The 17,769-nt window shown below is 45.9% G+C and overlaps 1 protein-coding gene across 1 annotated transcript in view; it reads right to left on the reverse strand.

Moving 5' to 3' along the window:
• Window positions 1-3,527: 3,527 nt before the first annotated feature.
• Window positions 3,528-17,769, reverse strand: part of WLS (Wnt ligand secretion mediator) — a 102,682-nt gene continuing 88,440 nt past the window's right edge. Inside the window, exons 11-12 of the mRNA XM_059375083.1 lie at window positions 14,971-15,124; window positions 3,528-4,489 (exon numbers count right to left, since the gene is read on the reverse strand). Of these exons, the coding sequence (XP_059231066.1) occupies window positions 4,380-4,489; window positions 14,971-15,124 (264 nt within the window). The 3' untranslated portion in view covers window positions 3,528-4,379. The remainder of the gene's footprint in view (window positions 4,490-14,970; window positions 15,125-17,769) is intronic.

Genomic DNA, 17,769 nt, shown 5'->3' on the forward strand with positions numbered 1-17,769 from the left:
CGACTGAATTCCCACACTTTGCTAGGCACTCTGGAGGGAGCTATGTGTATTTTCTTTGGAGGCTCAAGGAAGCCTCAGGCTTCACTGTGGTTGAGACATTCTGTTTCTTCTGTGTTCCTCCTTTAGCCTCCATGATTACCCAATGACGGCAAAGGGCGAACGTGTCTGGGGTGACGGAGCCGCAGGAAGTGTGTGCCTGCTGCACTGTGAGATTACGTGGAAACGGCCATCTAGTGAGGTTCCCCAGTGTGACCGGCCAGCCTCCCACATCCGGATCATTTTGAAGGAGCTGATAAAGCATAGTTTATAGAACTGTCCAGGTGAGAATGAGACCCAAGACCAATCTCCACTCTGAATTTCTTCTGACCTTCTCAAAAGTAACTGCCAGGATGTGACTTCAGGGCTCCGTCAGCTCTGAGAGATGCTGAAGGACTCAGGCATGAGGGCTGTTGCCACGATCTACCTCAGCTCCGAGGAAGGATGAAACAACCTGGAGATCACGCGGGGGACCACTTACATGGTTACTACGGACAATTCCTTCCCAGAAGGGGAAGCTGTAGGAACACCTCGTGAATACCCAATGCAACTGAACCACATAAAACTGATATTGTTCTCTTTGAAATGGAAAGTGCATTTCATTTGCTTGTTGAATACGTTGATTTTTCTTTTTAAAAAAGCAGATAATTGGGAAGCTTTCTACTTCTTTTCTATCATATTCTTCAAAGCTACCTGAACAATTGAGGACAGCTTGTAGAACTGGTGATATACATGGCCAGTAATTTTTTCTCTCTAGATGAATGGTCCTTAATAAAGGCTACTTCTCACCTCTTGGAGAGTCTCTTGAACCTTCCATCGATCAAAAATGGTTGGGTTCAATGTGCACTCTTGAAACTGAGAACTCCAGCACTCATTTCATGTTTGTGGAGATGACAGAACACCCTGAGGGACTGGAGGAAACCTCTGTCCTTTGGACTTTGTTTCTCCTCTAACATCCATCCACTATTTCTCTCTCGTCTCTGGATGAAAGTATCCTTTCACTCATTCAAAACTAACCCATTAACTTGTGTTCTTGATCCCTAATCTCTGAATTTCCTTGGGGCTTATGTTACTTCACCATCATCTTCACCTCAGGGCTGGCATTCACTCTTCAGGTTTACAAACTCAGTCCTGTTCTCCCCTCAGACGACAAAACACAACCCCCCCCCCCCCACTTTACTCTGGTTCCTACCTCTTCCCTTCCCAATAAGACCACCCATTAATTCTGCTCCAAGTCTGACTTCTGTCCTGTCACTTGAGAAGGCCATAGACTTCAAACCACCCAATCTAACAAGTTTTACTCCTTAAATGCTGTCAAATCTCTCAGGCTTTCTAACTCCTTCCCGGGTGAATCTGGGCTCTTTCTTTGACTTTTTTCACAACTTTCATTTTTCTGGGTAATCTAACCTCATTTTCTCTCTCATGAGGCTGTGCCAGTTCACCACTCTTGCCAGCTACCTTCCCCGAAGCTTTGATGCTCTGCCCCAGCTGTACTTCTTATTCTGGATGATAAGGACTGCCAAACCTCCTACCCCCAGTGGTCTGTGTATTTACCTCTCACCTCTAATTGTTACCCTGTCGATTCTTCCAGAAGATGGCTTTGAAAACTCAGCCCAGCAAATCCAAGTTCATTGTCTTGCTCATTGTGGCAGATCTTTCCTGAGTGTTTACCCAACTCAAAATGGATTCTTCAGAAACTGACCCCAATCCACGGGGTGAGCCACTAGCAGCTGTTTGACTCAATTTCCTGAACCCGGTTGATTGGCAAAGGAACAGGTAGCTGCTTGAGGGTGAGCTGCTCACATACTCCCTCCTAGGTTTGAAATGAGACAGAGACGTGGACTGGTATAAATAGGTACAGCTTGAGGGGAAAGGTCCATGAATTCCTGGTGCTGGGGTCACTTAGAGTTGTCCCAGTTGCTAATCTTGCTGCTTAATTCCACTCTTCCATGAGCTACTCTAGGAAAGTTCTAGTGAAGTTCTTCTTTGCTCTAAGGTTGCTAGGCTTGACTTCTACTACTTACAGTCCTTTAAGTAACAGATGCACTGATACATCTCTAGGAACCGCGAATTCTGTCCCGGGCCTTACCATTCCCTCACCCAGCAAGGGCTTGCTTGTGATTTGACGCTGCGCTGGATTTTCATGAGGCTCACATTCAGAACTCTCAAACCATGTCAGTTTTATCTCCAAATAACTCCCATCCTCTCCATGTCCTCTACTGTCTCTTAGTTCTAGCCTTGGAAATCTCTTTGCTGAGCCCATCCGGCCTCTCCTTGATCCAGTGGTCATTCTGATCGTATCGCTTCTCCGCCTAACACCTTAGGTTCTGTCCTACAGCTCTTACCACAGCATTCAACACCCTTTTCATTGTGGCTCAAGGGACACGGGGCTCATCTGCTGTTTCCACTCCTCCCATGTGCCAGCCAGGCCTGAGGACAGGCCTCACTCAAACCTTCTCTGCTCTTTACTTCCCCTATGATTTTTGGACTGTGTTTCCTTTCTGCCCCGCAGCCTTGGTAAAATCTTACTTCTTCAAGGCCAACTTGAAGCCTTTCCTATCTCCTTAGGAGAAACTCTCCCTCCATCCTCTGGGACAGGAGTTCACTAGTCACATTTACATTCGTCCTCGCATCCCGATGGCAAGGCACAGGCTACATGGATTTCCCGGCACCACAGTGGCTGATCAGAAAAGATGTCGAATGTGTCTGATTGCATACATCATGTGTTTACCAGGATAGGAAAAGGCCCGGGAGAAGCGCCCAAGCCAAAGTGTGTGTGTCTTTCCGTCATGGCCGAGTGTGACTTTAGCCAAAATCAGGGACGAGAAAGGATGGAGGCTGCGGAGTGGGTAAATCCCATGGCGTGCGCCCCAGACCGGCAGGCCCGTGTGTGTGAGAAACACTCACAAAATGGTTTCTCGACTCCAGGAAGAGCACGTTTATATGGCGTAGAGCGTAAGAACATTTCCATATACTCTAACTCATTTAATTGGCAGGGCAACCCCGTGCAGTGATGAAAGATTATGAATGCCAGTCTGTGGGTGAGAGAACAGCTAGGTCAGGAGGTTTCAACAAGGTCATCTTGTGAATGATGACAGGAAACCGTGCCTTGGAACGCCCGATCCGGTATCCTCTCTCTCTGCTGTGCCACGTGGCCTCTCAGATGACAGAGTTAAAATGCAATGAAACAGGCTACTTGGGAAGTGGGAATAAGGGGGTTGGGGTGCAGGTGTCCGGCTGTACATCCTCTTAACTTTTCTTCCCCACCCTTGGGGCCACACGTGTGAGCGCTTGTTGACAGCCTAGCACAGAAAGTATGACCCTATCTCCAGAAACTGATACCACCCCCCAAACACTCCGATTTGGTGGCAAAATATTTTAACTTTTCATAAAGCTGCTTCCCCAGCCGGTTCTCCCCCACCCCCAGACTCAGCAGGGAAAAGATCCCGCGGGCAAGAGCGGTGGTGGAGGCGGAGGATGACGTGTGCGTATCCGTGAGGGCACATACATACAGGTTTATTTAAATGATCAGATCTACACTTTTGGAGGCTGTTGGAAGCATCTTATCAAAAGAAAACACATTTTAAGCAAGAGGTTAAAAAAGCTTTTCAGACCCAAAGGCCATTTAATACAATAAATCCTACTTGGGTAGTTTAGCAAACATTTTTTAAAACCCACATCCAACAGACTGGTTAGTACTGGATATACAGATTTGGTTTCAAAGCTGAAATGCCCCTGGCGTAATAGACCGTCTCATGAAATTCAGTTATTTTATATTATGCCATAAAAAATAGGGCCACACATCTATTGACAACTTAAATATTAACTCAATAGGCTAGTTGGTGATATAAATAGAAAAAAAAAAACCCCAACAGACAACAAGTGGTCACAGACTAGGTTTGAGAAGACTATGACAGCAGACTATCCTGGCCTGCCAAGATGTTAAAATCTATCTTAGAATCTAAAACAGGAAAGAGAGTCAAATATTCCACTCCATATAGACCCCATCTGGCCCAAACCATCCCCCAAGGAGAACACCCCCAACACATGAGGTTTACTAACCACCTGCTACAGATGTTACTATGTCACTAATTACCAATGATCACAGAAAATGTGTCATATCAGAGGCTTTGTTATCATACACAACGCATTAGTGGCCGCGGGAATTGTCCTCCGAGAGCTACAGTAGGAAGGCAAACTGACGAATGTCTCTGCCGCTGGTCCAGGAAACCACAGCCAGAAGCCTGGAGCTTTCCTCTGCGCCTGAGCTCTCTGGGGCACGCTCCCCGCTCTGGCTAGAGGGGCCCAGATGCAGGACCGTCCCAGCGGGATGCTGTAGCCTCTTACTCCTGGGCCTCCTTGCGGGTCAGCTTGTAGATCTCGGTGGGTCCGTCCACATGAGTGATGGTGGTGGTGAGCTGTAGTTCCTCCCCACTGTGGACACCCAGATCACCTGAAAGAGGTTTTTGGTGTGAGATGTGTGCGAGGAGGAAGAAGCTGGCATTCGCCGCCGTAACAGCAGCCCCAACACCAGCCCTCTTCCACATCCCGAGCTTCCAGAGACCCCCAGGGCACAAACACCTGGGCCAACGTGCACCCCCTTCACTCGGGCTCTGCGGTACTTTGGGAGCATTCCTGTCTCTCAGGGAGGAGATATTAATGATAGATGAGTCAGCATACTGCTTCTATCATGTGTAGTCATTATTAACATTTAATGAGAGCTTACTTTGTACCAGACGCCATTCTCCAGGCTTTATATGTAATCGTAGTTAATCCTCCCAAGAGCCACCCCAGGTGGGCGCTGGGATCCCAGCAGCTTTAGAGATGAGGAAACAGGGAGGGAAGTAAGGACACTGCCCCAGGTGGAGAGGCAGACACACAACAGAGCCGGAGAACTAGGCCAGGGAAGGAAAGTCTGACTCCGAGGCCACCGCAGGCTAAACCAGCACAACACGCCTCCCCAGGGATGGGGAGTGAGGCACAGACACACTGAGGAATTTACAAAGCAGCTACGCCACCCGAGGCAAACAAGACCTGCCTATATTTACTAACAGACTGGGTTTAGAAACGTTTAGGGGTTTTCTCCTCCTGGAAAAAAAAAAGTCCTAGAAATGTGCTCAAAATTTTCTGCTGCCCCTGGAATTCTGTACACAACACCTGTGGTCTTGGACTCCTCATCAGGGACAGACATATTCCTCTGCTAAAACAGAATGATGTAGTCTTTTCTCCACTAGCAAGAAAAAATATGTTTCTGTAAATTAAAGCCCCCTACCCGCCATGAGGCAAACTAAATGAACATGCAACTGGCAAAGGGAAAATGGGAAACATCAGGACCTAACTGTTCTCAGACCGCGTCTGGTTGGGATGCTCAAGGACTTGCAGATTTGCAGAAAGAGGTGCTGGAGAATGAAAGGTCAGGGTTAGGTCTGTGATTTGTATATGTTCTATGTCTATTTTTATTATATGTTATATTTTATTTTATTACGATATATGCTTTTTATATATTTATAGCTTTATGTTTCCACTGTGTACACATATTTTCTAGGTCTAAAATTTGTCCCAGTTCAAAGCACAGAATTAAATAAATAAGTGCACTTTTCAATTGGGGTTGAAACTTAGAAGAAAGCTTCAGTCCTATGCTTACAGCTAATGTCCTGTCACTAGTCTAAGCACTGCTGGGCCTCAACACATCTGCAGGCCTCAGAACCCAGGAGTCACCCCACACCCTGGTCCCGCAGGCTGCGAAGCTGGTGCTCCTCACATGTGCCACGTGGTATTAGTTTTTCACTTAGACCCATTTCTCAGCAGCTGTGCGGCAGCATCAGTCTTAGTAAATGCTGGTCTGCGGCTTTCTACCTGAGAGACTCCCCTCTTTCAGCAGCTGGGTCATGAGCTGATGCAAAGGACTGCTAATGGTGTTCAGGGCTATTTGCCCAAGGGTCTGATCCACAGAACTGGGGGCAGAGCAAGTAATAAAGGGGCTCTCAGGCCAGCCTCCAGCACATCCAGCTTTATCTTCCCTTGAGCTCACAGAGACCAATGGGGTACAGAGCCTGCAGAAGCCTTCCGCAGAGCCCCCAGAGGCCACACTGAATGAACCATTACTTGTACAACAAGCAAGTTTTCCCAGGCCACCAGCTTGCATTCTCAGGGTTGCAACTTCTAGCCCACTCCTCATCTAAGCACAATGTGTAGGCCTCAAATTTCTGGGTCAAAGCTAGCTCTGGATTTGCATATCTGGGTGAGCCATCAAAACTTCAAAGCCACAGTCAGGAAGAGGATGTCTGCATGAGTCATTAAAATTCCAAAGACAGTCCTGACCACCCCAATAAAGCCATTAGCACCTCCAAGAGTTTACCTAAAGAATCTCTTTCACTGAGGACTATTTAAAAATAGACACTAGAATGTAATTCTACTCAGGTTTTGAACCCAAGATGCTAGTTCTTTAAGCTTAAAATGCGATTCTCATTAGCATGTCCTAAAAAATGTGTATGATCCTACATACCACTTGAACCAAATTACTTTAATAAGCACACAGAGAGGTCTTTCTCGTGTGCTGACACTGTTCTAAACACTCTACAAATACTAACATATTTAATCCTCATACTAGTGCTTTGACAGAATCGCTACCCTCATCATTTCCATTCTAGTGATGAGAAAACAGATGAGGCACAGAGAGGTTAAGTAACTTGCCCAAGGCCAGGTGGGAAACTGAGGTGGGATTTAAACCAGACCAATAGGCTCAGGAACCCAGGTTGTCGAACCTTTAGGCTACACTGACTCTTTGTAAACAATCCAGTTCCTACCAGCCAGCAAGACTGCCTGCAGAAGAGGAATCCACATACAATGTGTCCGGTCACAAACATATACATGCATGATCTGGATGAGATGTGCAGCATGTTAACTCTGCTTCCGTGTTTGATGAAAGAGAATTTAACGCACACAATATCAGCGTCTGGGTAGTAAAGAGAGCTGTTACTTATGAGTATTTACCCTGCACTAGGAGCAGGTCAGCAAGCCCTGTATTTCTTTGTAAGACAGGAAGACACTGAGGCTCAAATAGGCAATTAAGTTCTCTGATGTGAACCAGGTTGCTCCCAGCAGAGCTGGGATGAGGACCCAGACCAATGGGCCCCTGACTGGACAAATCTATGATTCATTCATGTGTGGTTTGATTGTACCTTGAAGGCCAGCTCCCCCCACCCGCATCCCCCTTAGGGAGTGAATGTGGGAATACGGCAGTAACATGGCAGGAGTGGGAATCCCTCCATTTCTTTCCAAATTCCATCAACCCCTACTTCTGCCAAGGTCTTGCTCCATCTGTGACTCTCCCTCACTCTTGGCTCCTGCTACTCAGTACACAAACATGCTCCAAGTCTTTTCTAAGACAAAAGAAAAAAAGAAAAAGAAAAAAGAAACAAAACAAAACAAAACCAAAAACCAAAAATCCACAACACCCTTTCCAAAAATGCATTATGTTTCTTGTTTAGGGAAGAAGGGAAGAATAAATGGGGAAAAAATTAAGAAAGGTAAAGACAAGAATTCTTCGGTTTGCAGTCAGTCTCTTTCCCTGCTTATGGTGTCAGCTGCTCTCAGCTAATTAACAAGGAGATGAGGGCTTGTTTCTGTCTAACGGTTGTGAAATGGGACTAATCTCTGGCATTGGATTGACTCACCGAGGACTATCAGTGGATCCCTATTTATGATATGGCATCTATAGGTAGGTAGCTGCTTGCTGCTTGATTCTAACTGGCTGGAACACGTCCCGGAGACACGGAAAGCTTTATAAACTATGCTATAATGAGACAGCAATTACCACAGCTCCCTAAGACTGGCCACATTTTTTTTTTTTTTTTAAAGATTTTATTTATTTATTTGACAGAGAGAAATCACAAGTACACTGAGAGGCAGGCAGAGAGAGAGAGAGAGAGAGAGAGAGAAGGAAGCAGGCTCCCTGCTGAGCAGAGAGCCCGATGCGGGACTCGATCCCTGGACCCTGAGATCATAACCCGAGCCGAAGGCAGCGGCCTAACCCACTGAGCCACCCAGGCGCCCCGACTGGCCACATTTTAATGATGATCCCTTGTGTATCTGTGGCTACTGGAGTAAAGGAAAGAAAATGTGCTACGGATAACTCCAAGATTGTTTCACAGAATCTGGAGACCAGCAGTCTTAGAACATTATGGGGCTAACTAATTCTGTCTTCACAACCACCAAGGCGAATGAACACCGTGTTACCCAGACCTGGAAGCCAGAAAGCTCCGGCACCACGAGTTCATATTTCTTTAGGTCAGACTCAGTGCACACTGGAGCCAGGATTCCCAACCATCTATGTCTACCTCCAAAGCTGATGTTCTTTTTATAACACCCTTGACTTCATTCTTTCCTGTGGAATTTTCTCTAGTCCCATACTGACCTCCCTTCCTATTCACCTTCAAAACTAAGTTCAAACGGTAACTCTCTGGAATAGAGTCCAGCCTGGTTCGTGGCAGAATTAAAAAATACAAGGAGAGGAGAGTATTTGTAAAGCTAAACTATTTCCATGGACAGGACTACGGTTGACTCTAAGGTTATGTCCCTCCTACACTTTGGGTGTTGAAAATAAATTGGACCATAGGGGGCGCCGGGGTGGCTCAGGCTCTGCCTGGGGCTCAGGTGGTGATCCCAGGGTGGCAGGATGGAGTTCCCTCATTGGGCGCCTTGCTCAGTGGGAAGTCTGCTTCTTCCTCTCGCTTTACCCCTCCCACCCTGCTCCGGCTCTCTCTCTCACACACAAAAATATATATACCATTTTTTAAAGTGGAGAGCAGGTTCTTAAAAATCTTCAAAAAACTTTTTTCAAAGAATATAAATAACCACTGCAGCTTCTGATAGGTACTAAGTGCTCATTATAGCATCCACAAAGACTCTCCTGGTACCCACCAATCCAGGTCCTCCCTGCTCCACTGTGTGTGGGTGGTTTAGCCCAGTACAGCAGCCCTTGTGTTCCCCATGGAACCCTCAGCTGGAAAATAGGTGTGCCTCAGGATGGCTTGGTTTTTGTGACCCCTTCCAGGGGTTGGGGCACAGTGGCCTGGATCCAGCCACTTCTTAGTCACTTTCAGGCATTTAGGTGGTTTATACCAGGCATGGCGTGAGCCATTCCCCACCTACCTCCAAAGTACCTCTAGATACCAAGTACCAGGCAACTGCCAGAGGGTGGACACGATAAAACCTAGGCATTTTGAGTGAAATCTTAATGTTATGGGCTGAATTATATCCTTCCAAAATTCATTTGTTGAACTCCTATTTCCTAGTACCTCAGAATGTGACTATACGTGGAGACAGGGCCTTTAAAGAGGTATGGAATAAACATGAGGTCATAGGGAGGTCCCTAATCCAATAAGACCTATCTATGTCTTTATGTGAAAAGATTAGGGTACAGAGACACACAGACAAAAGACCATGTGAGGACACAGAGAGAAGATGACCATCTACAAGCCAAGAAAAGAACCATCAGAAGAAACCAGTCCTGCCGAAACTTTGATCTTGGACTTCCAATCTTTAGAACTGTGAAAAAATACATAGATTTCTGCTTTAAGTCTTTCATTCTGTGGTATCTGCAATAGCAGGCTTCCCTAACTGATAAATTTAGGAAGCAGAAAGTTCCTCCCAAGAAGGTGATTGAGGGTAGGGTAATAGTCATCCAAAGAGCTGGAAAAAATTATTTACTTTGCCAGGGAAAGGAAAGATCAGGTCACTGTAAGGACAGCAGCCCTGGGAGAGGCACGAGACGGGAAGTGCCCAGCTCCATTCAGCAGAGCAGAGGTGCTCGGCTGGTGATGGCTTGTTACAGGCTTCCCATCTTCATTAGGAAAAGGATATCGAGACCCACTTCAGAGTCTGAGTCCGGCCCTGGTGGTAAGACCACTTCCATCAATGCTCACAGACATCAAGAAGCCAGGCCAGCCATGGGTGGGTCATCTAACACGCAACCAGGGGAAAGGCCTCAATAAAAGGCAGCCACTGTCAAAGCCTCATGACTCAAACCAAACATTTATTGAGGCAACAAAAGCCAAAGCCACCTTTCCTGTGAAACAAGCAGCAGGAGACCTTAGAAGCCTCTGGCAGGAAAACTGACACAGCGTGGTAGCGAGCTACCAAGACATAGGACCCGGGGTTGCTGCTGTGGCTTCCAGCAGAATGAGTGTGTCAGACAGAAGACATTCAGTGTGAATAGAAATAGAAAGCAACCAGTTGGCAATTAGAGCGTCTCCTGTACCCTTCGTCACAGTCATCCAGTCAGGAATTCCGTTTCTCAGTTTTTTTTCTAAAACCTTCTGACAAGAATTCTATAGACGAAAGAACACAGAAATGAAAGCTATTATTAAGAATTGTCTGACTTCATAAGCAGCTCCAACTTTTTTTCCACATGAATTGGTGGCTGAGGGCGATTGGACAGTTTGTTGAGTGTGGACAGTATCGATGCTGAGTCCCTGGGAGATGCCGTCTTCGCTCCGACCTAAGGTTAACATCAGCCTGCTGCAATTCGTGTCTGCCTGGGAAGACAACTAGAATGATTCACAAATTGTTCATGGGAACAGGTAAAAAGAACAACTTTAATGAGAAGGTAGCAGGAGCCGGGCAGAAAATGAGGTCTAAAATATCTTTGCTAAATTAAAACAAGTCGGGGCGCCTGCGTGGCTCCATTGGTTGAGAGACTGCCTTCAGCTTGGGTCGTGACCCTGGAGTCCCGGGATTGAGACCCACATCGGGGCCCCCCGCTCAGCGGAGAGTCTGCTTCTCCCTCTGACCTCTCCCCTCTCATACTCATTCTCTCTCTCTCAAGTAAATAAGTAAAATCTTTTTTAAGAAGTTGTATGTCTGTTTGTATATGTGTGTACACAAACACACAACAATATGTACACACACATACACAAATAAAATGATTATACTTAAAGATATGTGTGTGTGTGTGTGTATATATATGTGTGTGTGTGTGTGTGTGTGTGAAATAACTGATGTGAGAACATTTCTGTCACCAACTATGATGAATCAACCAACTAGAAGTTGGAACCCAGAGCTCCATACCTTTGCAGCACCCATCAGCTGCTAAAAACACGAAAGTGTTCCGGCCTAGAGCTGTTCTGCCATGTCCCAAGTTTCAAGAGGCAGCCAAGGAAGCCTTGCCTCTCAGAACGGGCTACTAGCTCCATGAGAGCAGGGACTGTGTCTTGGTCCCTCCTTTGGGCTTCAGGTCACTCCATCTGATCAAACCTGATGCAGTGCTAAGTACTGAGGTACTCAGGGGTTCATTTCTAAGGGTCATTTTCCGATCCACACAGTAAAAGAGAAACACATGTATAAGAAAAAAAAATGCTCTTTAGAAAGCCAACCTTTCTAGAACCTGCCATCGGCTTTGTTTCTCTCCGTCCATTCCTTGGCCAAGGCTAAAGTCTATGCTCTCTGCTTTCCTTTCCTTCCTACCCACTCCCTCCTGATAGTTCTCGGCATCTCCTCTCCACGTCCAAAAAAACCAATCCCTCTCAATGTTCCTTCTCTTTCTTTATCCCCTTTGGCTGCATCAGAAACCACCTGCCAAGTTCCTGGAAAGGAGCTTTTTCCAGAGGTCCATCTCACCAAGGCAAGAAGCACCACACACCTGGGATTCATTCTCCATAGCCAGAGATCTGAATTCTTGGCTCTGGACCTTAAAAGCCAAGGAGCGGGGGAGCCCCAGCCAACTTAAAAATAAAAAATTTCCACGAGAAAGGGAAAGGAGCATGGGAAGGCTGGGGGAGGAGAAGGGATGTCATCCAGAGATCCAGAGAATTTAAAAACACAGTGTAACTCCCGAGGAGTTCATTTTCTAGGTTTCCATAATACTCTGAACTAGCTCTTTCCAAGGAGCTTCAAAATCCTATAACTCCTGGGAGACACTGTGTGGGCTGGTGGTGGACGGAAGAGATGAGAAGTGAAGTAGGGCAGAGAAGGAACATGATTTGAGAACCCGACGTGGAAAAGCCCCTTCCAAAGGCACGAGGTCACAGCACCACGCGGGAATGGAAGGACACAACAACAAGCTGCCCGGGGGCTCTCGGGCTGCTGTGAAATCACAGCTGATCATGTTACCATCACAGAACTGTTAAGTTGTGTGGCTCGTGTTTATGATCGGAACAGGGTCCCAAAAGAGCCTGCCCACTTAACTGCTTGAAAATTTGTTTTTTCAACAAAGGCCCTATTGGCATTTTAGGCTGGACAATTCCCTACTCCAGGGGACTATTTTGCTCTTGGCAGGATACTTAGCATCCTTAGAATCTGTCCCCTAGATGCTAGTGGCACCCTGACAATCCCAAAACAAATAAACACAAATACTTTTGGCAAGGGATTTGGGGGATAGGACCTCCTGGTGAGAGCTAGCTTTTGAGCCTTCAGTGAAGTTACAGGTCAAGCCGCCTTCAGCCTCTCCCTGCCCCCAGCCCAAATCTGTGGGGAGGGCTATTCTCAATTGCAAAGTTTCTTTAAGCCTCAGAGGGTGGCTGTTGTGCAGAGTAAGAAGTCCCAATGGGAGCTGCCTAATACCTGGCTTGCAAATCAAGCATTTGGCCCAACAGGGTGACAGGCAGTCAGCCTACCTCTAAGGGGCTGGCCACAGCTCTGGCTTCCACGTGCCTAAAAGTGCTAGGATGGGCAAATTATAACCAGTGTTGGGAAATCCCTTACCTGGGACAGAATCACCCCCCTGAGCTGCCACTTTATCCTAAGGGATGCTCCTCTTTGCCAACGGGAAGAAAGAGAACCACAGACCTTCACGGTTCCAAGACTTTAAGAGATCACACAACTGGGAGAAGTGGTGCACAGAGGTTAAGTAGTATGCCAGAGTCACCGAACCCAAACCACCAGAATAGTTTACATAAAGCGCTCTAGTATGTGGTCCGTATTCAGTAACTATTACCCATTAGGAGTATCATTCCAACTTCCCAGGAAGTCCAGTGACTGCTTTATGGGGAATTTCCCTAGAAGGCAGGAATTTCATCTACTGGATTCCTGCTCAATACTCTCAAGTCGAGGTCATGCCCATGTGGTTTCTGTCAAAGTCCAACAGGATGACCATGAAATGAAATGAAGATTCTTGTTCACAAGCCCAGAACCCCTTTCTGCTGGCGTTCTGGAGGTCCACTATTTGAGAGGTTATGTGCCACCATTCCCCGTGCAGAGTGCGACCAGCCAAGGAGCAGGAAGGAAGACAGGCCTGAAGAACACTCTTACACAGAAGGGGCAAGTATGGTCTAGAGACAGATGGTGGCTGAGAAACAGCCCCATCCTCCATGGCCCCCACTTCCAACAGAGACGCCCTTCACTTCCCATACCATCACCGTCATCACCCCCTCCTTTTAACTCAGCTCTCAAGATCAACGGCCCACCTCTAAAATATAAAAACGAATCTAGAACGCTTATTTCTAAAGCATTAATTCAAACAACATTTTCAAAGCACTCTTAAGAACTTGTCCTTGCTCTTAAGGAGTCAGTGTTCCAACAGGAGAGAGAAGACACAGGCAAATTTACCTACTGCATTTATACAGCAAGTGTCATATGAAAAGGATAATCGTGTTTCCCCAGGCCCGTTTCTTAGAACACCATTTAAAAAAAAAAAAAAAAAAAGCACTGCCTGGAAAAGGGGTCCAGGGCCAAATAATTCAATAATTTTGGGGAATGCTATTACTCCCACCCATTTTAAAGCACCTATAGTAAAAATTAAGTCATTAAAGCATTAAGATGTCCTGCAGTAAAAACCTCATTAATCCAATTAAAAACCCAATGGTTCTCAAATTTGACTACTAAAACCCAGCAATATCCCAGGGCAACAACATTCTATTGAATATAGTTCTCTGGGCTCTAACTGGAGTGTTCTGGAATAGGTTTCAAGAAAGAAGCAGCATTTTGAATGAGCCCAGAAGGTTGGGAGGGTTTTATTAGACCCAAATGGACCCAGGATATGAATCCATTCATTCAACACACACTTGTGTTGAGTACTTCCTATGAGCAAGGCCCAGCCGTGGTCCCATAGCAGACATGCAGACCGAAAGCCCTGGACTTTGCTCCAAGGGAGTGAAGGGCACTGGTTCAGATTTGAGAAGGACCATCTAATACTTGGGGAAGAGCGAGAACATGGCAAGGGTAAAGCAGGTGTGAGAGAGAGAAGGCAAAGTAAGGGTGGGCCCCAACAGTGTAGGACTGAGCTGTCAGAGGGAAAGGAGCTATCAGATATGTTGGTTACCAGGCGACCCCACCCATTCCAAGTTAAGAGCATGGCCTGGAGCAGTGACTGTCATTTCCCTCTGCCACTGCTGGGAGAGACACCCCAGTCAAGCACTTCCCCTCTCTGGGCCTCCGTTTCATCATCTACAAAACAACCAGACTGGCTAGGTTCCCTAAGGTTCCTCATAGCATCAGTAGCATTTAAGGAGAAGAAGGCCATGGGGACGGGTGAATAGCTATTGGTGTGGACGCGTGTCAACAGCCTTGCACAAGATTGGGCAGGAAAAAAACGAAGCCAGCTCCGTCTTCAACTCTCAGAACCCAGTCCCGTTCCACCTGATAGCTTGAGACCATGCTTCTCAGATCAGAAGAATAAATACAGCATAATCTCCGAGAGTCAATTTTGCTCAGAAAATTGAGGGAAGCAATGTTAAGTTTTAAACTAAAACGGGCACCTCTTTCAGACTAGACTGCAATATTCTCCATGTTTGAAGATTTGAAAAAAGGCACAAGGACTTAAAGAAATATCTGCCCCATGCTGGCTTTTTGTCTTATGGCTCCCCAGTACCCTAGGGGTACTCACTGACATTTAGAGGGCAAGTTTGACCAGGGAACCCAGAGCCTTTCCTAAGAGGATCTTGTAGAAACTGAAGCTGAATTATCCTGAATAAAGCTCTGCTAAAGAGACAAACTCACCATTGGATTGGTCTTCCCCATAGTTCTTATGGGAGGGTGCATATAAGAACATCAAAGCAAAGACATACAGGTTCCACATCCCATAAATGCCTGTGAAAAAGGCACTGTTCACTTGGACTGTGACGCCGCCCCACTTCCAATGGCCTTCCGTCACCTATGGAAAAAGAACAGTAACATTTAATTGGAACCAAGAAGAAACAACACGGAGACAGGAATCAACCCACACAAAAACCGAATGTCTTCTATATATGGTAAAAGTAAAGGGCCTTGTAGGACTCCTGTTTTACATTTTTAGGTTATTTATTTATTTATTTTTGAAAGAAAGAGAGAGAGAGAGTGAGGGAGCCTGAGTGGGAGAAGGGGCAGAGGGAGAAGGAGAAGTAGACTCCCTGCTGAGCAGGGAGCCCAATGGATTCGGGGCTGGACCCCAGAACCCTGGGATCATGACCTGAGCCAAAGGCAGACATTTAACTGACTGAACTACTCAGGCACCCAGGCCTCTTTTTTTAATCTAAATCATACTAGTATGAATTTACATTCACTGAGGGTTTACTGCGTGTCAGATACAAAGTCAGTGGTTCTCCTGTTGGCTGCGTATCAGAATCACCCAGGGAGTAGCCCTTTCTTAAATAACAGTCCACGGTTATCCCTAATATATGGAAACAGTGTTTGAGTCTCACACTTATGCACAACTCTGACTCTTCCTCTGCGGTCTGTCTTCCCAGCTCGATGTAAACTCCCTGCAGGCAGAGACCACTTCTGACCTGTTTACTGCCATACCTTGGCGCCTGATCCCCACAGGGGCTCAGTGAAGACAGGCTCATTAAATAAGTGAGTAGCCTTCCTTAGTGGGGCAGTGCAGGGAAGCAGAAAAGACATGGGCCTGGAGTCAGAGATCAGGATTCAAATGCAGACTTTACCACTTACTCTGTTTCATGTAAGAGAAGATTAAGACTCTGAACTGCAGTTTCTTTCTTTCTTTCTTTCTTTTTTTTTAAAGATTTATTTATCAGAGAGAGAGGGGGAGAGAGCGAGCACAGGCAGACAGAATGGCAGGCAGAGGCAGAGGGAGAAGCAGGCTCCCTGCTTAGCAAGGAGCCTGATGTGGGACTCGATCCCAGGACGCTGGGATCATGACATGAGCCGAAGGCAGCTGCTTAACCAACTGAGCCACCCAGGCGTCCCATGAACTGCAATTTCTTTAAGTACAAAGTAGAGGAGCGCCTGGGTGGCGCAGTTGGTTAAGCATCTGCCTTCAGCTCAGGTCATGACACCGGAGTCCTGGAATCGAGTCCCACATCAGGCTCCCAGCTACCCAGGGAGTCTGCTTCTCCCTCTCTCTCAGCCCCTCTCCCTTGCTTGTGCTCTCTCTTTTGCTTACTTGCTCTTTCTCAATTAAATAACTAAGATCTTAAAAATGAAAAAACAAAAACAAAAAAACCCTACAAAACAAACTTGCAGGGTTACTGAGGAGAATTAAGTAAAAATGTTTCTAGAAATTTCCTAAGACAGCAGCGCCTGGGTGGCTCAGTGGGTTAAGCCTTTGGCCCAGGTCATGATCTCAGGTCATGGGATCAAACCCCACATCAGGCTCTCTGCTCAGCGGGGAGCCTGCTTCCCCCTCTCTCTCTGTCTGCTTCTCTGTCTACTTGTGATCTCTCTCTCTCTCTCTTTCTGTCAAAAAAAAAAAAAAATTTAAAAAAAAAATTTCCCAAGACAATGAACAAAAATCTATGTCTATAATGTCACTCTATGTAAGTCAATCATGAAGGTAATTATGAATCTTTCACAGCCTTTTACAATTCTCCAGGAATGTTTTGAGGCTGCCTTTCTCTATGTTAATGACTTCGTAATTGTTTCGAGGGCTGTCTGATGACATAGGGATTACACTAAGAACTGTCAACAGAACTACTGAGCCTAGTGACTAAAAACTTGTGCCAGTTCTAAGATCAATGAAATGATTCTAACCACTTCTGCTTGCTGCAGGAAATCATAAATGGAGTAGAAGAATACTGGACAAATGTCCCTGTGAGAACTTAATGAGGCTGGGTTATATAAGCCATTTCTAGGAGCCCCCACTCCTAGGAGCTACAGTGTGAGCAGTAAGCTATATCTAAATGTTAATGACTTTGACAAGCAGGTGGATTTCACCTCCTATTCATGAGGCAATGGGTCTATATTCACCTGACACCTTCTTTATACCTCATGACCCACTGGGGCCCCAGGCATAATAAAGTTATAAGAGTAGTTGTTTCCTTTTGAAAGACCTGGAGTGTCCATTAATTAGGTTAACTAACTGTAGACTTACCAATTTTAGTTTGGCCTTGGTGATACATAATTTTTCATTTTTGTGATGCACAAACCACTAATCATGAATGCTTACTTATTTCTGGAAATAATTCACTTGATACAATGTGCTCAGGAATATTTTTGGCAAAGAAGAATTTCAAAACCACTTCTGATTTTAGAACAATGTATAAGCATTCAAACTACTTAGAACGAACTTCTCAGAAACGTCTCCAAATGTCACTCTTCTTAAAAGAAGAGAATACTGTAATTTTATAAAAATTACAGTACTTAGGGCATACTTAAGATGATTTTAATGCATATAATGGAAGAGAAGAGGGAGTCTTAAGATAATTCCTGGAAACATATGTGCGTGCTGTCATAACAAAGGAACAGTTCTGTTTGACAGGACAGAGGGGGAGGCCAGACTGGGTGAACTACAGGTAATGATGGAGTAAGGCAGCTCTAATTTTATTCTACTCTGTTAAGACAGCAGGCCCCTCAATAGGTCTC

This window comes from Mustela nigripes, chromosome 14, assembly GCF_022355385.1.
Source record: "Mustela nigripes isolate SB6536 chromosome 14, MUSNIG.SB6536, whole genome shotgun sequence".
Taxonomy (NCBI): Eukaryota; Metazoa; Chordata; class Mammalia; order Carnivora; family Mustelidae; genus Mustela; species Mustela nigripes.